Genomic DNA, 25,599 nt, shown 5'->3' with positions numbered 1-25,599 from the left:
CGAAACAAAAAATAAGCAGACACACACATACAAGTGGGCCTTAGAGGCTTGTCGAGAGGCCGGTGGCACGAAGAAAGCTCAAGAGGGCAGTCGAAACCGCACCCTGATGGTTGCGCAGGACCGGGCCGCGCAGGGTGGCCAAGAGAGACTTTGGGGTAGCCAAGTTGTCGCAATTGGCGTTGGAGGATGAGTCTTTGAGAGAGATGCCGGGAGACATGATGGGGGGGGGGGGATATGTTTATTAAGAAAAAGAAAGGAAAGGTCAGCCAGACGAAGGTCGGCTTGCTATTCCAAACAAAAAAGACAAAAGAAGGGGAAGGGGAAGGAAAGAAAAGGGGACGAAAAGAAAAATAAGAAAAGAAAAGGGAAGAAAAGAAGAAGAAAAGAATAAGAAAAGGGAAGAAAAGGAAAAGGAAAGGAGAAGAAGAAATGAAAAGAAAGACATGATGGGTTCGTGCGGTGACTATTGGGTTAGTACTATGTATGCGTACAAATTTTGTCACGCCAAGAACTTAATAAAAACGTATTCACTCAGTCACAACATCATTTCACACAACGTATTACCAGCGGCATGTCCCACTCGTTGGTGATGACTACCAAGGTCGTGCTGAAGACAGGGAAGTGGTGGGTTCGAACCTTACCACCGGCTGTGCTGTCTGAGGTTTTCCCTGGTTTTTCCGAAGACTTTCCAGACGAATGTCGGCAGGGTTCCCCCTGAAGCCGGCCCAGGACGCATACAAACCCCCCGTATCCCCCACTCCTTCCTGCTGTCTTCTCTCCATCTGTTCGCGTTTGTACGTCGCTCATAGCCACAGCTGCTTCGCGGTGCTAACACGGGGAAAAAAGCATAGCGTATTAACTAGCGTGCCACGGGGCAGTGAGCCGCATACGAAGTGGCAAATCTCTTCACCCATCATCACTACCCATGCTTGTTTACGTAAGCACGGTAAGATAAATAGATAGTGCATGTAAATATAATAAGCCAATGATAGTATTTTGTTTGTAGCGTAAATTTATTTCACATTTAGTACAGGCCGGTACCGGTGGATAGCACACACTATTCCCTTCGTGGTAATCCCATCAGCCTAAGTACAATTCAAAGCGTGATGCACCAAGACTGCATCTCTACTCCAGAACGTGAGGCTGTGCTCGATGGCCCATGGTATATTTGGCTACGAAGCAAATAGAACAACAGGAGATAGTACCATGCATACTGTGAAAGTGCGCGTGCTACTTGCAGGAACATTGAGTTCCTGTATCTTGTTTGGATTCTCTGATCACTGCAAAACGGATCAGCAAACCAGGATGACGTGTAACTTGCTACGTACGTATAGATCAAGATATATCTTTCTTATCCCCCCCATCCCAGCCAGGCGCACCCACGGCACCTCGTGAACGTTGTAAGGGTATCTAAATTCTGTCGTCCTCAGGACGAACAGACAGTTTGGTTCAAGTGTTACTTGTACGTAAATGAAATTATATAAACTTGAATTGAATTGAATGAGTATGTGGCTCACAGAACGATTACACAATAAGCGATGATGGTCAGTGATGTAGACTGCATGTTTGGGTAACGCATAATTGCTTTTTACAATAACAACAGCAACGGTACATGATGACAATAGATAATATCAGTAGCATATTGGATTTGCACGTTCAACATAGCACCAGCCGCACCAGCACGCTTTTAATTTATGCGCAAAAGTGCCAATGCATATCCATGTCCACTCCCGCGACCGGATGATCTACAAATTAATTTTGATGTGAACACGGATCCATCATCGGTCGGAGAAAGAGAGTGAGAGAAACATGTAATAATTACCTCACGTTCGTTCAATCAATCAATCGATACAAAAGGCGTACGCCTCCTGTTTTAAAGAAATCAGGGGAGCGAACGATGTCTTTCGGGATGACGGTCGGTTTAGGGACGAGTTCTGCGGTGACCATTTTGCAAAAAAATATATGAAAAAATAAAAATAAAGGGACCTAATGGGTACGGCTTGTCCGAATCGAGATGGCATTGCTCACTGACACATTCAATGATCTCCCTCGTTATTGTCTATGTTCGGTGAGTGAAATGTTCTGGAGGTGACAGGAATTACTTTCCTCCTTTGCGCATCGCCTTGAATTGCTGGATTCCCAAGTCGTTGATTTCCTCGTAATACGGAAGTTCCGCCTTGAGCCGATCGTAGTAAGCCGAGACGTTCTTGAAAGGACTCAAGTCGTAGTCAGCAACCTGCGCATAAACCGTACGCGCTAAGCGTGCAGTAGCTTCCCTTCGGACGTTGCCCTAGTACGTAGAGCACGGTTCAAGGCAAAAAGACTCGCGTTACAACAGTTGACACTATGTATATTCCGTGCAGCGGTATGTAGCACTGCACTGTAGAGTTTATTCATCGACATCACGCATCTAGAGGACACTATACAGATTGTCACAGAAAACATGTAATTGAACTATAATAAAAAAACTACGCCATCTAGAATCATGCGGTCAGCGGCATTTGTGTCTTGCCAGGTTTTTGCCAGCTCCTGCTGTGAGTGTCATGTAACGTAAGGCGCGTTACGTAAATTTTTGCGAACTTAACTCGGAAATTTGTGAAGTAAAGGTCACTTTTTTACCCCACCAATGTGAAGAGCGTGCCGAATTTACTAAAATTCATGATACTTGGCAGGATATTCAGGAGCTATCCCATCGGAAAAAAATAGTCGAACATTATGCTCTATACGGACTAAGGAGCTCCCAGAGGATAGCGCGCGGCGAATTTTTCAGCGCAATGGTTGTCAGTCCGACGAAAGGAGGTTGGAAACCCAGCCCACACCGGCATCCTCGAAGGAGATAACACATGCATGGCTTAGAGTTATACAACACCTCCTAGATAGCATCAGGCCTGCGCGCTTACGTCACCCCGCGGAGGCCTGCCTGCCTGTCGTGACGTGACATGACGTGTCCTCTCAACAAATGAAGTCCGCCCCTTCACTCCACTTCCGCGAGGACGCCGTACCAGGCTAGGCTTATTTTGCAAAGTCTGGTACAAGTTTCGAAGGACACACCATACAAGATATTACTACAAGTGAGCGATTAATTGTCTAGTGATTAGTGATCATCAAGTCGTAATTTGCTCCATCCATCGGACGGAGTGTCATTCCTCAACTTTGAATAGTACCTCCGTTAAAGTAAGGGTAGCCAGGATGGAGATGTCGGCAACTGTGACATCATCTCCGACTAGATATCTCTGGTCGTACAGGAAGGTGTCGAGTAAGTTGAGGGCTTCCACCAGGGGCTTGTCCTTGCCAGCTTCGAGTGTCCCGCCAAAGAGCACCGGATACTGAAACAATGGAATTTTTGCTCAATATATTCTTTTTGTACTTGACATTTGGTTCCTCAAACTACAAGGGGCACCGTAAGGGGAATTTATGTACCCACAATGCGGCCATATCATTAAAAACAGAATTTCATCGCACGGTAAGCTATATGTCACATTTAGGATGCATGCTGTGGCGTAACATTTCAGTCTCGGCCGCCCTCCATAGCGTGCACTCTTAGAAATGAACTTCACGGCATAGCACGCTCCTACACTCTAAAAACGGAGCTTCACCTCGTAGCACGCTCTGCACCAACTATTGCCGGGAATGATAGGGTTGTTGATAACAGAGGGAGGCCAACGCCTGTTTGTGTCAATTTGGATATATGATAATTGCCACAAAAAGGCGTACGCCCCCTCCCTCTTCGAATCAGAAACGATAACCTTACCGTTCGTGGCCATGGTTGGCGCAGAGTGTGCTATGCGGTGAAGATCTGTTTTAGAGTGTAGCCAACCATCATCTCGAATGATATCGTTATCTGCCCTGATTTGTTGAAAACGGGAGGCGTATGCCTTTTTTTTTGTGGCACTTATGCTGTTCATAATTGTCACAAAAAAGGCGTACGCCTTCCGTTTTCAACAAATCGGCAGATAACGATATCATTCGAGATGAGGGTTGGCTAGGAGCGTGCTATGTGGTGAAGTTCATTTTTAAGAGTGTAGAGCGTCTGCAAACGGGTCTACCAGGATGCTATAAGGTGAATCTATAGGTTTGCCGCCGTTCTCCACGAAAAATATCGTCTGAGACTGAAAGGGAGAGGAGGGGAGTAGTTGATTGGGCGAGGGAAATACAGAAAGAAAAATAAGAGAAAGAGAATAGCAAAAGGGTGAAAGAGGAGTACATGTATCTAGAGAGAAAAGTCGCTCAATCAGCTGCGTATACCCCGAAACATGCTTTCTATTCCTTTTGGACAGTTCGTGTTACGACGTAAGTAGTATACATAAAGAAAATACTAAATGCTACTACTAATGCTACTACTACTAATACTAAATACTAAATACTAAAACTAGTAAGGACTAAACAACGAAAAAGTACTATAACACAAATCATTTATTTTTAAAGATATTCCTCGCGTACTTCTCGAAGGAACGTCTACTTTAGTAAAATTCCGGCAAAACGCTGGCGGTTGCATATACGCACAACGGCATGGGGCATTATCATGAGAGGGTGATATGTGCAGCTGTAAGGGCAATAGTACCGATAAAAGAGTCTCCATACGTACTAGTGTTTCTTTCGTGGTGCTGAACAACGTGCCAATATCGAAATGAAGGAAACGTTCCACTGTGGCTCTCAGCTGTGGGTCGCTGGGGTACAGGGGACTATGAGGCACGAACTTGTTCACCAGATACGTCAGGATTGGCCGGCTGAAATTGCCCAGGTCAGTTGAGGATCAGGAAAATTTCCGTGACATGCGGTACGCCGCGCAAAACAGAATTTCACCGCATAGCACGCTCGTAGCTGACCGTCATCCCAAATGACATGTTCTTTCACCTGATTTGTTGAAAATGAGAGGCGTACGAGTTTTTGTGACACTTATGCAGTTATGTTAATTTTCATAAAAGGGCGTACGCAGCGCGCTTCCCGCAAATCAGGAGTTATACCGCACGCTTAGAAATGAACTTCACCGCATAGCACGCTCCTAGCCAACCATCATCTCAAACGATATCGTTATCTGCCCTGATTTGTTGGAAACGGGAGGCGTACGCCTTTTTTTGTGACAATTATGAACAGCATAAGTGTCTCAAAAAAGGCGTACGCCTCCCGTTTTTAACAAATCAAGGAAGATAACGATATCATTTGAGGTTGTGCCTCATATGCACCAAATGCTCATAACCTCCAAACGCTCAAAACCTCCGAACGCTCATATGCACCGAAAAAAAGTTGGTGGTTTTGAGCGTTTGGTGGAAATGAGCAAGAGGGGAGAACCTGCTCACAAGCACCAAACGTCCAGAACATCCGAATGCTCATATGCACCGAAAGGCGGGCGACCACAAAGGCCGGGTCTTCCTCTCCCGCATTTGGAACAAGGTCATAGGGTGAGAAAGGTGGAATGAATGGCGATTACCAAGGCCGCTTAATGTGTCAGTTTAAAGTTTATGTAACAGCTTGGTCCTGCTTGTATGTAGCCAGAACGAATAGCGCCTTCTCGTTTGTGGATTTAAATTTGAGCTTTATTTTCATAGACATGGAGGCAGCCTATAGGACAAAAGACTTGATTCTAGCTCGAAAGGCACTCGGTTCCCAGGGCTGTAGCAACAAAGAGCGTGGTCCCCTCCGAACATATGTCCGGGTTCACTTACAGTGCAGAAGCTGGAATACGATATTTATATAGGGTTTATATTATGCATACATAGGCCTGCAGTGAACATTTGCGCAAAACCCTTCTTTCGAGCCTTGTTCTTCGCAAGTTGGTTAATCAATGCGTCATAGTCCAGAGATATGATAATCATGTTTTCGGTTGACTATACGAACTCAGAAAGCCTGACATTTCTTATGGTTAATTGAGCGCAGGATATTCTTGATCGGTCAGTTTCATTTTGCTGAGACTTCTTTCAGCATCAGCGACAGTAGCTGGTGTGGTCAGAAAATAGAATGCTGACGCAAATGCAAGGATTCAGATATATCTCCTGGAGGCTTTCTTGTATGTGTACGTTAAAAATTGTTTGGCGTCTCTTTGTTTGGCGTCCTCTTTTTTTCTCAATGACACGAAAGGATATTCCATTATAAGTTCGCCGCTGGCATCGATGTCTACCATTTTTACTTCAAAATTTTTGCTGCGATTCTCCAGTTCAAGTTCCCAGTGACGCTGCCCCAAGTTGTTAGCGTTTTACATAAATCCAAACAACTTTTACCACTCCACGAGTTGGTCGACAAAACAGAAGATATGGCCTGATCAGTGAGAATAAGAAAGAACTGAGATTTAAATTTTCGTTCTGCAGAAAGACGACTCTTCCTTTCTATTTATTTATTTTTTTTTTTTCACTTTTAGGAGAAGGTAGCAGACATTGCAGAACTGCTTCATGATCTTGTCGCATTGTCTGTACTCCACAAAATAAAGAGAGGAACAGAAAGAACAGACGCAAATTGTACAATACAAGCGGTGCAGCAAATGGAACCGCTTTTATGTTCCTCATTAAATGCCGTGCAGCATTTATTGTTCATTAAGATTAATGTTAATTTTAAAAAGCATGTCTTCCAATTTCGAACAAATGAGGAGTGCGAATGATAGCACTTGATTGGCTATGATTCGGTTTATCAGATGTCCACAATGACGCTCCTGTATTTTTGGGCGCACGGAACCTCGCGGGACCATTTCTTCCGCCACGCAACCAGGGACCAATTTTTCCGGGACGAACTTTTCCGGGACTATTTTTTTTTCCGTAACTCCATCCAACATGCTCTACACATTCTCGCTCCTATAGTTATTCTACCTTCGGTCTGGAAGATGACTGGCTTGGTTCTTTGGATGATTGGTTTTCAACTCATTTCCGTTTGCCCACCGTGTTAGGCATTCAAGAACAACATTACTTCCTCTTATAAGTAGAACTCGGAAATTTACGTCCCAAAACCATGAAAATAGACAGATATTTAGACCAAAAAAAGAACCTAAACAGGCAAGAACATGCAAAAACAGACACGTTGTAGCACATGCCAAAACTACTTCTAATGTACGCTTCACGACGCAGACTTTATACTGTGGGACTGTAGCGAATGCTACAGAACCATTCGATGACGCCAGTGCCTGACTGCGACGCTGTGCAGCGTCAATCCTCCTTCCTGCACCGCTAGTTCAAGCTCACTGGGTGTTATCGTTGAACCTCTAGCATATATTTGGTTTAATGTTATTTCTTCAGTTTATTTTTACTACTCGTTTTCTTTTGTGTTTACTCGTTTATGTAGCTTAAGGCGCTATGGAGTAGACGGCGTTCCATGTTGATATCCGTTCATCGGCCACATTTTCTCTTACACGTTTTGTCAACCACGCTCTACCTCAGGTAGGCGAATTTAATTCACTGTGGTGACGATGAAAGGTCTCGCCGTTGTTGGCCTCACAGAGGTGGGCAATGTCACGACTGACGGCCTCGGGGAATGTGCATCCTGGTCGACTTCTATAGGAACTGTGCCGACATATGATTTGGTCGAAAGACATTTCATCGAAGATCGAAACGGCAGCGGTCGTTTGATCGATTTTTTATTGGTTCACTTGGAGTGTTGAGTTAAAATGCGGAGTTCTAAATGCCGTTATCCTAAGCAACATTTAACTGCATGTAACCCGTTTGCTCGTAAACACATTCCTCATGCTAACCCACTTTGTCAAATAATAATTGATTTCAAGTATTAAACATTCTTGGCAAATAAAGAAAAAATAAATTAATGACATTTTTCGATTATTTATTCCTGTTGAATGTGGATAAATTTTAACAATGTATTATTGTTTCTGACAATCAACTGACCATTGTATAGGAGAAAGAACAGTTTTAGTTTATTTACTTTTCGCCTATGTGCAGGTGAATCTAAATTTAGTTCTTGCAACAGACATGTAACCGAAGAAGTCCTTCGAAACCTAGACAAGATAAGCAGGGCAGCAGATCTTTGTGCTTTCTCTATTTTTTCGGATAGCGTCCATGTGTAGTGACCCAGATTGCAGATGCATACACTAAACGAGGTTGAACTAAGGTTTTATATGCTGTTAATTTAATATCTTTCGTTGTGCCATGGCGAAATTTCCTTCTTAGCATCCACAGACTACGAGTGGCTTTCGCGCACATATGGCTATCCCGTTTCAGACCGTTCCCTCTAAATGTGTCACCAGCAATGAGAATGGTGCTCAGAAGAAACACAGACTATCGGCTGCTCCCAACCTGGGGTAACTTTCTTCAACATGTGTCCGACTGGTTCGTAAATTACAAACGTCTGCAAGTAACCAGCGGTCTCCCTGAAAAAAAAAAAGAAAAGAAAAGAAAAAGAAATAATAACAATAAATATGAAAAAAAGCAGAGTACCATGATTGCCAGCTCTGTATGCTCGAGTCAAAAGTTACAGAAAAAGAGGTGCGGATGACACAGTGCATGCAGTTTTGAACTCCCTTCCAACATACGTCTTTCGAACAAACGGCGTCGATCAACCGGCTTTCGATCAAACGGTTTTCGACCAAGCGGCGTTCGATCAAACGCCTTCGATCAAACGTCATTAGACCAAACGGCGTTCGACCAAATGGGCGGACACTACGGCGTTCAAACCCCCATTGACTCACGATAGATAAAAATGAACTTCCATAAAAATTCGTTCTGACTACATACAAGTAGGACCAAGCTGTTACATAAACTTCAAACTGACACATTAAGCGGTCTTGGTAGTCGCCATTCATTCCACCTTTCTCACCCTATGACCTTGTTCCAAATGCGGGAGAGGAAGACCCGGCCTTTGTGGTCGCTCGCCTTTCGGTGCATATGAGCATTCGGATGTTCTGGACGTTTGGTGCTTATGAGCAGCTTCTCCCCTCTTGCTCATTTCCACCAAACGCTCAAAACCACCAACTTTTTTTCGGTGCATATGAGCGTTTGGAGGTTTTGAGCGTTTGGAGGTTATGAGCATTTGGTGCTTATGAGCTACTACCATCATTTGAGATGATGGTTGGCTAAGAGCGTGCTATGCGGTGAAGTTTATTTTTAAGAGTGCGGTATCATTCTCTGCAACAGTTGGCCTTCATCGTGCTATCCGGTGAAGTTCTGTTAATAGTGTAGAGTGATCGCTTCTGATTCGAAGAGTGAGGGGGGGGGGGACATACACCATTTTGTGTCAATTTGGATGTATTATAATTTCTACAAAAAGGCGTACAGCCCCCCTCTCTCTTGGAATCACAAGTGATAACCCTACACTCTCAGAACAGAACTTCACCGCATTGCACGTTGTGCGCCAACCACAGTCACGAATGATAGGGTTATCGCTTCCGATTCGAAGAGCGATGGGGGGGGGGGGGGTACGCCTTTTTGTGAAAATTTGAATATATGATAATTGCTACAAAAAGGCGTACGCCCCCCCCCCCCCTCTCTCTCTTCAAATCAGAAGCGATAACCCTATCATTCGTGGCAGTGGTTGGCGCAGAGCGTTCTGAACTGAACAATGCGCAAGAACGCATGTTGATTTGTCGTGTGTTTGCGTGTCCGATAATATCGTCGCTTCGCGTTCATCATAATTCATCCTCTCATATTAACCGCTGTGAAGTAGGGTACACTCTTAGAAATGAACTTCACCACATAGCACGCTCCTAGTCAACCATCACCTCGAATGATATCGTTATCTGCCCTGATTTGTTGAAAACGGGGGGCGTACGCCTTTTCTGTGACACTTATGCTGTTCATAGTTATCACAAAAAGGCGTACGCCCCCCCCCCCCCGTTTTCAACAAATCAGGGCAGATAACGATATCATTCGAGGTGATGGTTGGCTAGCAGCGTGCTATGCGGTGAAGTTCATTTTTAAGAGTGTAGGGTCTCGTGGCTACCACGGGGAAACATCCCGTGTCATATAATCACTTCTCCTTCATTTATTGTTGCTGTCGTGCGACTGTCGCTCATCTAATGTCTCACATGTAATGGGGGTAGGGTATGCATATCGTACTTTGAAACGGTTTCTTGTCTAGTGCCTTGTCACATTCGAATGGGATCAAATCCTGTGTGTGGCAGTCGTGTCACGATCATATATTCGGTCTTAGCTGATTCAGAATTTTTGTCTCTAATGCATAGTTGAAGAGCCGTGAAAACAGTTGAAACGCAGCTGAAGTTGCCTGTATATGGAATCCATATACGTTCAAAGAAAACTATATATGCGCTGCGTTCAGACACGCCAGCTTTCTCCACCAACACTCTAAAAACTGAACTTCACCGCACAGCTCGCTCTGCGCCAACAATTGCCACGAATGATACGGTTATCGCTTCTGATTCGAAGAGAAAGGGAGGCGTACGCCTTTTTGTGTCAATTTGGATATATGATAATTGACACAAAAAGGCGTACGCCTCCCTCTCTCTTCGAATCAGAAGTGATAACCCTATCATTCGTGGCAATGGTTGGCGCAGAGCGTGCTATGCGGTGAAGTTCAGTTTTTAGAGTGAACATCACCACCAACCACAACCAACTCGAGTTGCTCCAAATCCGTGGCCGACCGAAAACTTGAAGAAGCAGAGATCACCATTTGCAACGATGAAACTTCCACGAAACTTCCCGCCGTCCTCGAGGAAATGAAATAAGCCTTCAAAAAAGGCCGAAAGATGGCGCCAGCCTCACAGCAGTTTCGATCTCGCTTTTCTTTGTACAAGTGGAAGTGATAAGCGAGAAACTGAAACTGAATAAGAAGCAGGCCCGACATGGACACAACTTTCGCGTAGTCCTCACTGTGAGGACGCATGCAGAATGTGCATGTTGCAAAGTATACTGTTATACCAACCCTCAAAGTCTGTGTGCCTTTGTTTCTGTTCTGTTAACATCGGAGCCATTTATGGGGAGATGAAAGATGAAAGTCACTGAAAAGGTGCCTCAGAACAGAAACAGCCTCAGAACATCAGTTCTCTTATGGGGTGAGTTCGGCCATTCTTTGATCTTTTGAAGCAACGAGATGGGGGTTCGCCGTGACGTCAGAAACGTCATGGCTCCGCCCACTTGACCGGAATGAAAGCCGTGTCCTGGCGGAGATTTCAAAGCGGCAGTTCCGCAACCAAAACGGCGGCACTGGCTTTTGCGACACCCGGCCGCCGTGTGGCGTCAGATGACGCGCCTTAAAATTATCTCCTTCCCAAACGAGGTAGACATCAATGACCTCCGGGCGAGTGTAATAGATTTTTAAACATCTATCGTATTAGCCGAGGTACATATGTACGAGCTGTAACTCATCGGCTCCAATCTTAAAACACAGCACATAACCACCACATAACACGCTGATCGCTAAACATTGCGCAGAATGATCCCGCTATCACTCCCGATTTGCGAAGAGCGCGGGGCGTATGCCCCTTTTGTGACACTCTAAAAACAGATGGTGGTGGTGGTGGTGGAGATAGGGCTTGCCGTTGTCGGCTCTAAAAACAGAACTTCGCCGCATAGCAAGCTGTGCACCAACCATTGCCATGAATGCTAGGGTCATCGCTTCTAATTCGAAGAAAGAGGGGGCGTACGCCTCGTTTGTGGCAGTGATCATATATCCGAATTACCACAAAAAGGCGTACGCCCCTCCCATCGAATCAGAAGCGACGACCCTATCATTCGTGGCAATGGTTGGCGCACAGCGTGCTACGAAGTGAAGTTCTGTTTCCAGAGTGCAGGACCGCATTACTGTCACAAAAAGGCGCAAGCCTCCCGTTTTCATCAAATCAGGGGTGAGAACGATGCCAATCGGGATGACGGTGGCGGTGCTCTGTTTTTAGAGCGCGACCTCGCGTTTCGAGGCTACACGCCTTTTTAGTGGTTCGCCGTTGTCGTGCGTCAGTTGACACAGGTGCTGTTCGGATAGGCGTCCTTCTCTTGTAGGGTCTTTAGTGTTCTCCGTCTGTCACGAGTATTAATGCTGTTGCTGTCGTGTTGCTTCCGTGTCGCGTGTACAACCGCACCAAATTCATTATGACAGTTTCACGGACTCCCTTAATCGTTCCGCTCATGGCCTGAGCCTCGTGTAATGACCGTTAGCACACGGAAGCAAGGAAGTGGCGAGAAGCAAACAAGAAGCGTTGTATATAGTCCATGTTTACATCTCTAAGTGGGCCAACGTTTGTAGTTGTGACGATTCAGGGAGATCGATGTGTGTACGTAGAAGCAGAGACGTGGATGCAAATGGTTCGTGCGTAAATATAGCGTGTATACGAAATCTGTGTCAGTAGTGGTTGTGCAAGAGTCTAAACAAGGTCTACGATGCATAGGTACAATGACAGATAGAGATTCTGAACATATACCATTTCAAATGCCAACTACTGGAAGTATCACGCATGGCTGGTATGTTACAAAGAATAACAACACAACCAAACTTTTCTTCCTGCTTACCTTTCCCAAAGGATGAAGCTGTTGTCAACCAGTGTGGGCAACACGCCTTGAGGGTTGATCTGAAATCATTGATGAACACGAAAAATTCAGACTTTGTTTTCTCGAAGTTGAAAATCCAGCGACCTATAGGGAAATTAGATTGAAGCAGAAGCCTCAGGTCCGGGATCATAATGCGAATTCTTGCGCTATGAGCGCATGCTGGGCGAGTAAGGTTCGTGACAAAAAGAGAGCAAGGTATGCTGTAATATTGCATAAGGCATTTAGCGCACTGGCTGCACGTATAGACGTCTGAGGACCAGAGTTCTCGGGCCAAGATTTTTGTTTGAAAACACAATGAGTCGCGCTCATCCACTATAGCAGACGACACGAGTAGACAATAGAAGAAGCAGTAGCTGGTCTTCGGTTGGGCTGCACTTTGTGATCTAGTGCAAACGGTGCATATTCCCGCATTCCATTCGAGGTGTAGCCTTTGCACTACACACTATATTATTCGATTGGAAAAAGTGCCACAGGAGTGCATCACGGGTTCACGAGGACGCTGCAGCTTCTCCGACGTTCGTGTTAACGTCTCGTGCGCCAGGGGGCAGACGACATGATTAGGGTAGCTGTGGTTATTGGCGACGTCTTATCATCGGTGGAGGATATACAGGCAATAAATTCGTGAAGATAGGTCTGCTCCTCGAGTCAACTAATAAGACAACAGATAGCTCAAAGAGTAGCAATGCAGTGCAGAAGTCGGTGACATATGATGACGGTGAGGTCTACACTTTTTTATTCGATTGGCGCTTTAGGGTAGTTTTTACGAAGGCAGCCACCTGTTATGCACTTCGCTTTTTTCCACCGCCTCTTGCACTTTTTTTGACGAATCGAAGACAGCTAATATTTTGTGGAAAACATCTTCCCGTGACACATGAGGCTCAGATGCTCACGTGCACTCAACTAACTTTTGCACTCTTCAAAATGAGCTTCACCGCATAGCACGCTCCTAGCCAACCATCATCTCGAACGACATCGTGCTGTCCCCTGACTCGTTGAAAACAGGAGGCATGCGCCTTTTTGTGACACTGCAGTTCATAATTGTCACAAAAATGGCGTACTCCTCCCGTTTCCAGCAAATCAGGGGAGAGAACGATGTCATTCAGGATGATGGTAGGCTGGGAGCGTAGGCTGGGAGCTCGGGGACAGAGCTTCACTGCATAGCACGCTCCTAGCCAACAATCGTCTCGAATGACAACGTTCTCTCCCTTGATTATATGAAAACGGGGGCGTATGCTGTTTTTGTGGCAATTATAAACCGCATAATACCACAAAAATGGCGTACGCACACCGTTTTCAGCAAATCAGGGGAAAGAACGATGTAACTTTGAATGATGGTTGGCTAGGAGCGTGCTATGTGGTGAAGTTCACTTTTAAGAGTATACGAAGCAACGGAATTTCGTACACTCCAAAAACTGAACTTCACCGCATAGCACTCTCTGCGCTAACCACTGCCACGAATGATAGGGTTATCGCTTCTGATTCGAAGAGAGGAGGGGGCGTACGCCTTTTTGTGTCAATTTGGATACATGGTAATTGATACAAAAAGGCGTACGCCTCCCTCTCTCCTCGAATCAGAAGTGATAACCCTATCGTTCGTGGCAATGGTTGGCGCAGAGCGTGCTATGCGGTGAAGTTCAGTTTTTAGAGTGCAGTGTTGGTTTCCGCATACACGCACACTCTTCAAAATGAACTTCACCGCATAGCACGCTCCTAGCAAACCATCGTCTTGAATGATATCGCTATCTGCCCTGATTTGTTGAAAACGGGAGGCGTACGCCATTTCTGTGACACTTATGCTGTTCATAATTGTCACAGAAAAGGCGTACGCCCCCCGTTTTCAACAAATCGGGGCAGATAACGATATCATTCGAGATAATGCTTGGCTAGGAGCGTGCTATGCGGTGAAGTTCATTTTTAAGAGTGCAGGATGACGTTTCACGTAAAATACTGATTTTCTGCTGGGCACGTACCTTTTTGAACTGCGGCTTCTGATGTTCTCCAGCCATGACGTTGACGGGGATAAGATTGAGGGCGATATTGAGGTGCTTCGCGACCATCCGCACCGCTCGACAAGGGGGGCTGCTCTCCATGTGGTACAGGTCGAGGGACATGTTGTTCACACGTAGAGGGTAAACCTTGGCGCTCTGTGCGGACACGTTACACGTCATTCGGCGTTAGAGTAGCTACATGAGCCGGTGCCGTGTGCAATAGGCGTATATAGGAGACGTATAAGCTTACGTTGTGTACGGGACCTGCTTGTGTGCAGCAGAACATGGATTGTCCAGTGCTTCTACTATCCTGCAAGGCACATGGTTTCTCTCCGCAGGGTGTCCCAGTTAATATGCACCAAGATATGTACAGCTATCATCAGAGTTAACTTGAACTACGTTCTATGTTTCTATTGCGTGGCATTCAAGTACACCGACAACGAAAAACGTCACAGATGTGTGTAGGACAAGCTTTGCGCAATGACGACCAATTTCATTGCGGCCCTACACTGCTAAAAATGAACTTACCACATAGCACGCTCCTACACTCTTAAAAATGAACTTCACCGCATACCACTCTCCTAGCCAACCATCATCCCGAATGACAACGTTCTCGCCCCTAATTTGTTGAAAACGGGAGGCGGAGCCTATTCTGTGCCGTGCATAATGAGCACAAAATAGGCTCCGCCTCCCGTTTTCAACAAATCTAGGGCGAGGACGTTGTCATTCGAGTTGATGGTTGGCTAGGACCGTGCTATGTGGTGAAGTTCATTTTTAAGAGTGTAGCCAACCATCATCTGGAATGATATCGTTATCTGCACTTATTTGTTGAAAACGGGGGACGTACGCCTTTGTTGTGACACTTATGCTGTTCATAATTGTCACAAAAAAGGCGTACGCCTCCTGTGTCCAACAAATAACGGCAGACAACGATATCATTCCAGATGATGGTTGGCTAGGAGCGGGCTATGCGGTGAAGTTTTTTTAAGAGTGTAAGGAGTATGGATGCCCTGTTCTAAAATTGCCTCACCCTTCTATCGACAGTAAGGACAATAACGGCACTACGAGTATACGACAGTAAGCATATCTGCATTGATGCATCTAGACTCTTACAGATAAGAATGGGGAAGCATGAAAGACACGACATACCTAACTCCCGAAGTTTCGACGTCGACGAGGTCCTGCTATCCGGCTGAGGGTCCTGTCACACGTATGGCAGAAACGAGATTGACGTGGCGAACCAGCAGATCCATAAGCTGGACAAGCTGATCGAACCTGGAGTTCAATTAGCTCTTCCCCTTTCCAGTGTCTTTCTCCCTCAAGAAAAGCTTTACGATGGGAAGACATCTTGTCTGGTGCTATTAGTTCCCGTACCACGTTTCGAGGTGCTGCTCTGTATTCACGTATATATAGAACGAGAGATTGGATCATTTTTGGGTCATTACTGGGACACTGCGGCTAACTACATCGACTGGTATCGGAGCATGTCTTGCATTTGATGCGTTCAAAATGTTGGTATTATACGTCTCCGCACTAATTGCGGACAGAATTTTATAAAATAAGGACATGTCTCGTGCCAGTTGCAATAAATGGCAATAGACGCTGGGTGAAGTGGGTCATATTATGGACGCCCGAGCAACCTCGATACTGCGTTGTCGTTTTTAATTTTGACTAATGTAGTGTTTAATTATAAAAGAAAGAAATTCCGCGCAACACCCGTTCCTTTTGTTCCGCTAGAGCCGTTTTCAGAGAAAAGGTTCCAGCCAATACGCCGAGGAAGTCCCGCCCCCCTCCCCAAGAAAAACAAACAAAAGAAACAAACAAATTAAAGAACCGGAAGGGTCGTTCCATTGCTTTGCCAATACCGTCTGTGCAAGTAGCAGTACGTCAGCTGTCCGCGCAGCTTCGAAGTTTCCCTCTTTCCCCTATTGCTCTTGGAGCGACCTCATTGGTCCAGCCCGTACACAAACTCGAAACAGAACCTCACCATATAGCACGGCTAAGGCCAACCATTGCACAGAACAAAACTGCAACAACTTTATTTTTATGATGATGATTGGGGGTTTCGTCGCCAGGTGAGATATTCTACCCCATTGCTCATTACACAGAATTATACCGTTATCACTCCTAATTTGTGGGAAACTCGGGGCGTACGCCTCTTTGTGACAATTAACGTAACTGCATAAGTGTCACAAGAAGGCGTACGTCTCCTTTTTTAACCAATCAGGGCGCAGAAATATGTCATTCGGGATGGTGGTTGGCTATTAGCGTGGTATGCGGTGAAGTTCTCTCTACACTCTTAAAAATGAACTTCATCGCATAGCACGCTAATAGCCAACCACCATCCCGAATGACATATTTCTGCGCCCTGATTGGTTAAAAAAGGAGACGTACGCCTTTTTTGTGTCACTTATGCTGTTCATAATTGTCACAAAAAAGGCGTACGCCTCCCGTTTTCAATAAATCAGAGCAGATAACGATATCATTCGAGATGATGGTTGGCTAGGAGCGGGCTATGCGGTGAAGTTCATTTTTAAGAGTGTATGGCGGAGCACGAAAAAAACAAAAAAACAAAAAAGAAAACAGGACATTTGAATCATGTGACCATTTTACGAACATAAAGTTTCCAACGGACACGTAAACTGTATAGCTTTCAGCTTTCTTCTTTTCTAACCCGATAATCTCGGTTTAAAAACAACAACAACAACTAGATTTAGACGCCAACTAACTAACCAAGATTTAGCGCATCATAGCCATAGTTGTCCCTGTTCCGGGAAACGCAAGTCATCTTCATGCCGTAATTTTCCCATCAGTCACGGACTGTCAGACAATACATGGTGAGCATTCTTAAACGCATTGCGAAAGACAACTTTATTTCAACTTTGGATAACAGCTGTATTCGTTCATGCAAGTTGCTCAATCCGCTTTATCATGCGTTCTAATCCAGGACGGTTGATTTCTTCGTAGCCCGGCAGTTCCTGTTTGATTCTTTCGTAGTAGCCTGCCAACTTGGGGAATTGCTCTGGGCTGGCGAACTTCAGCTGCAAAAAAATATTCCGCAAATCCGTAAAGTTTAGTATAACAACGTTTAGTCCGTGCGGCATGATGTGTCAGTTATACACAAAAGCTGTTACACACACAAAAAAAAAAAAGAAAAAAAGAAGACGAAAAGAAGAAGAAGTGAGTTTGAGTTTGAATAATTTACTCAGAAGAAATGCGCGCTGACTAGAGTTGTCTTCGTTTTTATAGGGCGAAGGCAGCACTCTTTTTGAAGCGTGGTATGGGCGGGTACGGCGCTTGTCCCATCCTATATACAGTTGGCAATACAACTAGTATCCCATCCTATACAGTACGGGACATGACGCCATGTTTGCCGACATCGCATTTCAGAAATATGCGCTTCCATTTGCTGACTCGTCAAACGATACGTTGAACACATAATGCGTGTGTGTTGCGGTGCGGGGATGTTCCCGTGAAGATTTTTAACATCAGGTATAGGGAACGATGTCAACCTGCCACCGCCTTGCGAAGTGCACAGTTCCCAGCACTGCTCTCTCTCTCTCTCTCTCTCTCTCTCTGCGAAGGGATCAGCGAATCCCTGCTCGTACAAGATTTAGGACTTCGGCTACACTACCGACGCGGCCACCCTGTGCTGCAATGCAGCGAGAAATCCACACCTGATAGTTAATCTCAACTGCCAGAAGGAGGAACCGTTTCCTACCGCGATGCGGGACGAGAGGCTGGAAGAGCGTTTGAATGACAGACCACCGAATGCGTGGCACTCCGAACAGGACCGCAACTCTGTGCCACAGCGTATCGGGCACAAGGCACTGATGAAACGCGTGTTCTACAGTTTCGTGACAAGCACACAATGGACAGAAAGGAGTGCCGACTCCGAACCGAGCCAGACGGTCCCGAAGCGGTAAAACATCGTGTGCCAAGCGCCATTGCAGGCTAACCCGACGTTCGTCCAACCAGCCCGCGGTGACTAGACGCCAAGCAACCTGCCGGGGCTCACCAAGGCCCACAGCCGCCGGAGGCATGGGGAGCAGCTCCAAGAGGAACTTGTACAGACACTTGACAGTCCCCATAGAAATGCGTTCACCAGGGTATAAGACTCACGCAGGCGCCGCATGGAGGAGACATATACTCTCTGAGGTGCGGTGCGACAAACTCAGATCGAGGCCTACTCAGCGAAAAAGCAGCAAAAAACCTGATATCAGAACCCATGAAGAACTGTCACAGATCATGGTCAGCGTGGCACGGCTCCGTGAGCGCATCAAAAATACCTCTAAGACCAAGGGCAAGACACTTGGTCTTCATATGTGGAACCCATAGGCCACCTAACTCCCGCAGGCACATGCGGGCATGTCACACCCATTCCACCCTGCTACCCCAGATGAAACGAAAAGCGATGCGGGTCGCAGCCACCAAGATTTTACGGGGGGGGGGGGGGGATAGCGACACTGCCGTGGTACCAGTATACTTACTGAAAAACCACGAGGCGGCAAGACGGGCTCGACACGTGATAGGGAGCACCAAACCTCTGAGATAAGCGAGAACAGGAACACTGCGCTGGTGCACCCTCAGCCACGAGGACGGCGAGAGTCCGCAACTATTAAAGTTATATCGTGGTATACGAACGTCGTCTTTAACAGGAATGCCAAAGGGCGCCGGGCACAACGGGGTAGAAGGAAGAGCAAAACACTCTTCGCCCGATTAATGCGCGCATTTGATACGTTGCCATAGGCATCTAGAACACCTACGACGGCGGCAACAGAAGCTTCATCTCTGAGTATTAGAGACAGGTCATCTGCGTACGCAAAAAGCGGAAGAGCTGTAGAGCCAGGTAGCTTGAGCATGCGCGAAGGAAGTAAAGTTGCAAGAGACTCCAAAAGTGGACTAAAGACCATGGCACAGGGAGCAGGGGACAAAGGACAACCATGCCGCACACCGGACTTTATCGGAAATCTGGCAGACAGAGCCCCATTTAGCCCAATAGTATCCTCTTAAAAATGATGGTGGTGGTGGTGATGGTGAGAGGGCTTGCCGTTGTCGGCCTCACGTATGTGGGCAACGTCACGACTGACGCCCTGGGGAAATGTGCGTCCTGGGCCGACTTCTAGGGGAACTGTGCCGACATATGTCTGAAAGCGTCTGAGGAAAACCCAGGAAAAACCCCAGACAGCACAGCCGGCACCGGGATTCTCTTAAAAATGAACTTCACCGCATAGCACGCTCCTAGCCAACCATAATATCGAATGATATTGTTGACTGCCTTGATTTGTTGAAAACGGGAGGCGTACGTCTTTTTTGTGACACTTATGCTGTTCATAATTGTCACAGAAAAGGCGTACGCCTCCCGTTTTCAACCAATCAGGGCAGATAACGATATCATTCGCAATGATGGTTGGCTAGGAGCGTGCTATGCGGTGAAGTTCATTTTTAAGAGTGTAGCTGAAGCTCCGGTGTACAGAGTTCTGATCCAGCCAATAACCGTAACAGGGAAACCAAAAGCGTGCAGGACCTGGTACATGTACCTGTGGTGCACCCTGTCTTCTCTTGGTCAAAAGAGGCCAAAACTGCGGGTTGATATAAGCCCAATAAGGGGCATCACGCAACGCAGAAGAATGGAGCTGCAGGGACCGTCCGGAGACAGCGCAAACCTGCCAAGGAGGAGTGACAAGGCCCAGAACGGGAGAAATTCGCTGCAATAGCACGTTAGAAGTAATCTTATAGTCAGTATTCAGTAGAGACACGGGCCTATAAGCGATCCGATCGTGCCTACGAGACTCATCCTTGCAGAGCAAGATAATAAAGCTATCTCCCTTGGAAAGGCACAAGAGGCCGCCCGCCAAACAGCTATTGAAAAGGATAGTCAAAGGACGGGACAAAGTCGACCAGAAGCATTTAAAGAATTCAGCTAGAAGTCCATCAGAGCCGGGAGACTTCCCAGTGTGCAGGGCCATGACTGCAGCCGTGTATTCAGCTCGCGTAAAAGGGGCGGCACTGAGAGCAAAGTGCTTTGCACAAGGCAAGAAAGAGTGGGCGAAAGAAAAATTATTTCCCGGAACAGCACAGCAAGCGGCTATAGGCCCCGACGACCTTGTTATAGGCCCCTACTATTCAAAGACACTGGACTTTCGTATTGCCAACTGTAGGATGGGACAAACGAAAAATAGTACTGCTCTCGCCCTAAACACTCCCTGTATTGGCATCAGAGAGGAAGACCAGCCACAAACACGCTCTTTAGAAAAAATCTTCCCGGAAACAACACCGCAAGCGATGTTGCCCCGACGACCGTTTTACGGGCCGCGCTACAAACACGCTACCATCCACAACAATGCGTATAATATGCATGCATCTTACACCTTGCAAGCATTATACGACTTGCCTATCCTCCGGTATAGCAATACAATATACATGGTGTCCGCGCTAACCAGGGAAGGATAACGGATATATTTTCGTTACCGTCCTCATTTTCGGTACTGCTGTATTTTCGTTTCCATTATCCGTTTCCGATACCAGCCTTACAATTTCGTTTCTGTTACGTTTCCGTTACTGTTTCCGGTAATGGAAATGCTGTTACAGAGCTGCGGGAGGACAGCCCAGCTCTGTGAGCAGGCTGTTTTGCCCAAGTGCTGCTTCGGTGTCACGCGTACACAGTACACCAGTAATTTTACGTCGTTGGGATGCTCACATCTTGCAAGATTTTTTAAAAACGTAGGAACATGTCTTCAGTCTTCACTCACTCTGAGTCCAGCAGCTCAAGATGGGTGTAATTTTCAACCAATGTTGCATTCATTAGTGGACGCTATCAGTTGTACATAATACTGCCATAACCACAGTGAAACGAAAAAAAAAAGAGAGAAATCAATAACTAAAAATCGTAGGATGTCATGCTCGTTCTGTGGTGGGGTATAGTCATGTGTTGATGTCATGGAGTTATGAGGCGTGCGACGAGGTAAGCCAGGGACCCACCGCGGTCTAATATTGCGGTTTGTTTCCATGCTCTCGTGTAGCATTTAGAGCATTACAGGGAAGTCATCAAAATACAAAAATAAAATGAAAAGTCACTCAAATTTCATGGCACAACAGGAATAGCCATTACTCGAATTCAATACCGGACAATAATTTTCGTTTCCGTTTTTGTTTCCGGTAATGGAGGACCGTGGTATGCGTTTCTATTTCCGTTATCGTTACCATCTCCAATTTCGGTAATATACCGTTTCTGTTTCTGTTACCACTACCGTTACCCTTCCCTGCCCTAACTATGGACAAAATTTTATAGAATGCGATTTTTAATGGCGATGTAATAATAATAATAATAATAATAATAATAATAATAATAATAATAACAATAATAATAATATTAATAATAATAAACGGCGATATATTCTACAACAAGTAAGCCAGTTTATGGTCATTTATGTGGTCATTTATATGGTGAGTTTATGCTCCCCTTCAGATTCGCTACGCGGTGGAGGGAGGCAAAGGGGAGCCGGTCCCTCATATATTGGAGAAGGGCCCCTTGATAACGCGGTCGATTACGCGGGTGGGCCGTGTCTCGCGCGGCCTATAAAACGGTCGTCGGGGCAATTATATCCTTTGCGGTGCTGTTCCCAGGATGATTTTTCTTAAAAATCAAGCAACCGCTTCGGACTTTATCCTAATTAATTTTGACCAAGGAAGTTTTTATTTATGAAAGCTGTTCGGAGCAACGAGAATAACTGTTTCTTTTCGTGCGCTGATGCCGTTTTTTTTTTTTTTAAAGGGATAGCGTTAGCGCCTTTTAGTGCTGGGTGTTTTGAAAGAGTGTTGCAGCACCTATATGTCTTTGAGAAAGTGCTCCAAGACACAAAGCACGTGGGTTGTCTATACTGATCTGACCAGTCCTTCAGCACGTTCTCTACGTCGAATAGTTGATTTGATGGCTACAATATTTCAAGAAACTGATTAGTGTCTCGCACTCGAACTCGAACACGAGCGTTCTAGAGCAGACTGCACCGTCGCAGCCTTACGTCTAGATTTTTTCTCTCTCATCTACCTATCTTTCTCCTTGTATCGCAGGTATCAGACAAATATCGCAGAGACACGAATAAAAAGATGATATACCTCTAGTGGCGTGGACAAGTAGACTACCAGGGCAACATCAGCCACGGTAAGCGAATCACCGACCGCGTATTTTCCGTCTCCAACGAGATGCTCAAATCCACGTAGCACATTTTCTTCCAGTTTCACCAACTCTTCCGGTGTCGGCTTTCTGAGCTCGTAGAAACGCGGCCTCTGCAAACAGATGCATTACACTGAATGCTATACCCATAATGTATTGAATGCTTTTTGTTTTCAAAAAGGAGCAGTGAAGGACTCTTCCATAGATTTTTCATTTTTGACTGCGGTGGGTTGCAAGAGAAATATCAAGCATTCTTGCAGAAACGCAATATTATTAGCTGAGACAATTGATGTTCCGAGGCTGGAACACGTATAGAAAAGACAAATACCAGGACCGGTAATCCAGAAGATGTGGGTTCGAGTCCTACAGCTGGCTAACCTTTTCAGTGACTTCCATCTGTCATTATCAGCTGCTCCGCAACGCGTGAGGGAGGTCTCTGCTCTGCACATCCTCTATCGCTGCGAGATCGACCTATATAGGGGGCAACACTGTCACCTTTCTAGTGTGGATAACACGCCGGCCGATGATCGGAGTTGATGATTCTTTTCCGTAATTCTTGTGTATATGTGAGAACGTACCTGTGTTCGGTCCCGGGCCCCGATTTTGAACTTTCACATATCAATCGTTATCGTTATATCCCGTTATCGTTATCCCGTCACGAGCCGAAGTGATGCATTTAACGGGTGTTATGGGATAATGACAAGTTGAAGATCGGGGAACGATCGGGGATCGATCGGGGATCGATCGGGGATCGATGTCTTAATCATCGACAGTGACATCATTTGCGAATGGCATTATTGTTCTTCGTGCATGTCTTGATGCAACAGAAAGGAATGGCACTCGGTGGGAACGCCGTTCGATTTGCAGTGTGACAGAAAAAATATGTTATTGAAAAAATAGATTTACGTCTTATAACGTCGAACCCCCGATATCTGGGAAATTTTCAACATAAAATTCTTATGTCAGATGACGTGGGGGTCAAATTCCCGAAACTGGAGTCAACTAGAAGTTAACTAATTGAGGCGATTGTGTGCTGCCTATTTCGGACCAACCTCAGCGACTGAAGTGTCTTAAATAATGCGGTAGGGGTACTCTTAGGTGATCACTCTTACCATTTGCTGATAAAGTTGTACTCAGGAAGCTCAAGGGAGTTCTGTCTTTTTCATAGAGTACGCCTTAGTAGCCTTGTTATGCAGTACGCTCGTGTTTATGATGGAGTGTTGTATTGCCTAAAGTTTTAATAGGACACACCGATTGCAAGCCGTAAAGCCGCCTAGGGCGGACAGCAAAAAGGACAAGCGAGACAAGGACAAAGGACAAGGAGAGAAGCACCGTGTCCTGTGCTTCTCTCTCGTCCGCGTATTTTGCGCTGTATTTCCATGGGTGATCAAAAAGGAAAGTTATTAGTTTTCTTTTAAATAATCAATCAATCAACCAAAAGTTATTCACTCACAAAAAAGCCGAAGTAGTGTGGCTGTATATTACTCGTAATCGTCGCCAAAACGCTGTCCACCTTGGCGCGGGCTTTTGGGCACTTCGGGTAGAGCGGAGTGTCTGGTGCATACTTGTTGATCAGGTAGTACACTATAGCATTACTTGAAAGAAGAAAAGATAGAGTAATCAGCCATACACAATGGAATCAATCTGCTCTGATGATCGATCCCAGTTACCTCTCGTATACAGCAAATCCATCGTCGACAAGGGTAGGGACCTTCTTGAAAGGGTTCAGCTGAAACGAAAGTGATGGAAGCAAGCTGATAAGTAAGTGCCCCAGGGAAAAACCTGGCGAATTCAGGTGGTCATTTCGTGGCAACACGGCCGCCTAGGTCGGCGCTCGCGCTGGATCAAGTGACCGTTGCCACCCTAACATGAGCGCCAGGAATCTAGCTTTTAGGTTTTAGTGGCTTGGATCACGCTAGAGGCATCGCGGTCGCCTCTCTTCGAGTACCGTCGTCCGCTAACCCACGTGAACTTCGCCGTGAGTGCCAAGCAGGGCCCTAGCCACCCTCGCGGTGCGGATGTGACGGCACCGGATATAGTTGGACAATCTCCTGCACCCGGAGCTCGGAAAACGCCACGAGAACATAACGAGATCGCTACGTTTTGACCACGCGAACATGATAGCTCGGGATGGCAGAAAAATCTACCGGGAAATGACCACGCGAATTCGCCACAAGTGACCCATTAAACTTTCTCTCTTCTTGTTTTTGGAGAATTTACCCGCGTCCAACGCGTTACCCGTACAATATCGCAAATCGGGACCCACATGCGTAGGAAAGGTTATCGGCGGGTACCCGCGGGTACCCGCGTAACTATACTATCTGAGGTAGAATACAAAACGGTTTGAACCAATAACATTCACTTAATTGGCATCCATGTTGGGACCATCCTACACCTTACTTCCATTTTCGTTCATTTAACGATACTACCGTCATGTCTGAGCATGTAACGAACGTCAACACTTCAGCGCGTCAACCATATACACTGACCTCTACTCACCTTGACGAACTCCGGCTTGTGATTCGCTTTTCCGGCCAGATCGAGGTCTTTGACGTTCAGAGGAACACCCAGAACTTTCGCCACCATACGTACTGTACGACAGGGTGGACTGCCGCTGGTTTGATACAAATCGATCGTCATATCTGTGCCCTTATCCTACCGAGATTTAGGAGTCACTTTTGATTCAGAACCGGCGCTGTTTGACATCAAACGGCCGAAGACACCCCACTGCCGGCGCTCACAGTCACGTGCAAAGGGCCGTGTATAGGCAGCATGCAGTAAAAAAGAACAGGGCCGGTTTTGCGCTATCTTCTCTCCCACAGGAGAGCGAAGTTGCTTTGACGGGGGAAGGGGCATGATTACTTCCGCATTGACCTGTTGAACGAGGATTACGCAAGAGTTGTAGTTGTGGCTGCGCGAGCATTGTTCAGGCCGAGGTACGACGCCTGCTATACAGGCACAGGGGTGACACAGACCCGCCATTGCTATAACTATCCTCAAGCGGGTGCTTTTG

At 46.1% G+C, this 25,599-nt stretch overlaps 1 protein-coding gene across 1 annotated transcript; it reads right to left on the bottom strand.

Annotated features, from left to right (window-relative positions):
* Nucleotides 1–2,098: 2,098 nt before the first annotated feature.
* LOC135369737 (uncharacterized) lies at nucleotides 2,099–25,368 on the bottom strand. The gene is made up of 10 exons (XM_064603254.1): nucleotides 25,086–25,368; nucleotides 24,257–24,315; nucleotides 24,040–24,181; nucleotides 22,529–22,699; nucleotides 17,323–17,454; nucleotides 14,396–14,569; nucleotides 12,387–12,445; nucleotides 4,586–4,727; nucleotides 3,153–3,326; nucleotides 2,099–2,236 (listed from the first exon to the last, which is right to left on the bottom strand). Exons 1-10 carry the CDS (start codon nucleotides 25,224–25,226, stop codon nucleotides 2,099–2,101), a joined length of 1,332 nt encoding a protein of 443 aa, XP_064459324.1. The 5' UTR covers nucleotides 25,227–25,368.
* Nucleotides 25,369–25,599: the final 231 nt, after the last annotated feature.

The sequence above is a fragment of the Ornithodoros turicata genome, chromosome 10 (genome assembly GCF_037126465.1).
Source record: "Ornithodoros turicata isolate Travis chromosome 10, ASM3712646v1, whole genome shotgun sequence".
NCBI lineage: Eukaryota > Metazoa > Arthropoda > Arachnida > Ixodida > Argasidae > Ornithodoros > Ornithodoros turicata.
The sequence above is the reverse complement of the archived record's forward strand: the minus strand, read 5'-3'. Positions and strand labels throughout refer to the sequence as shown.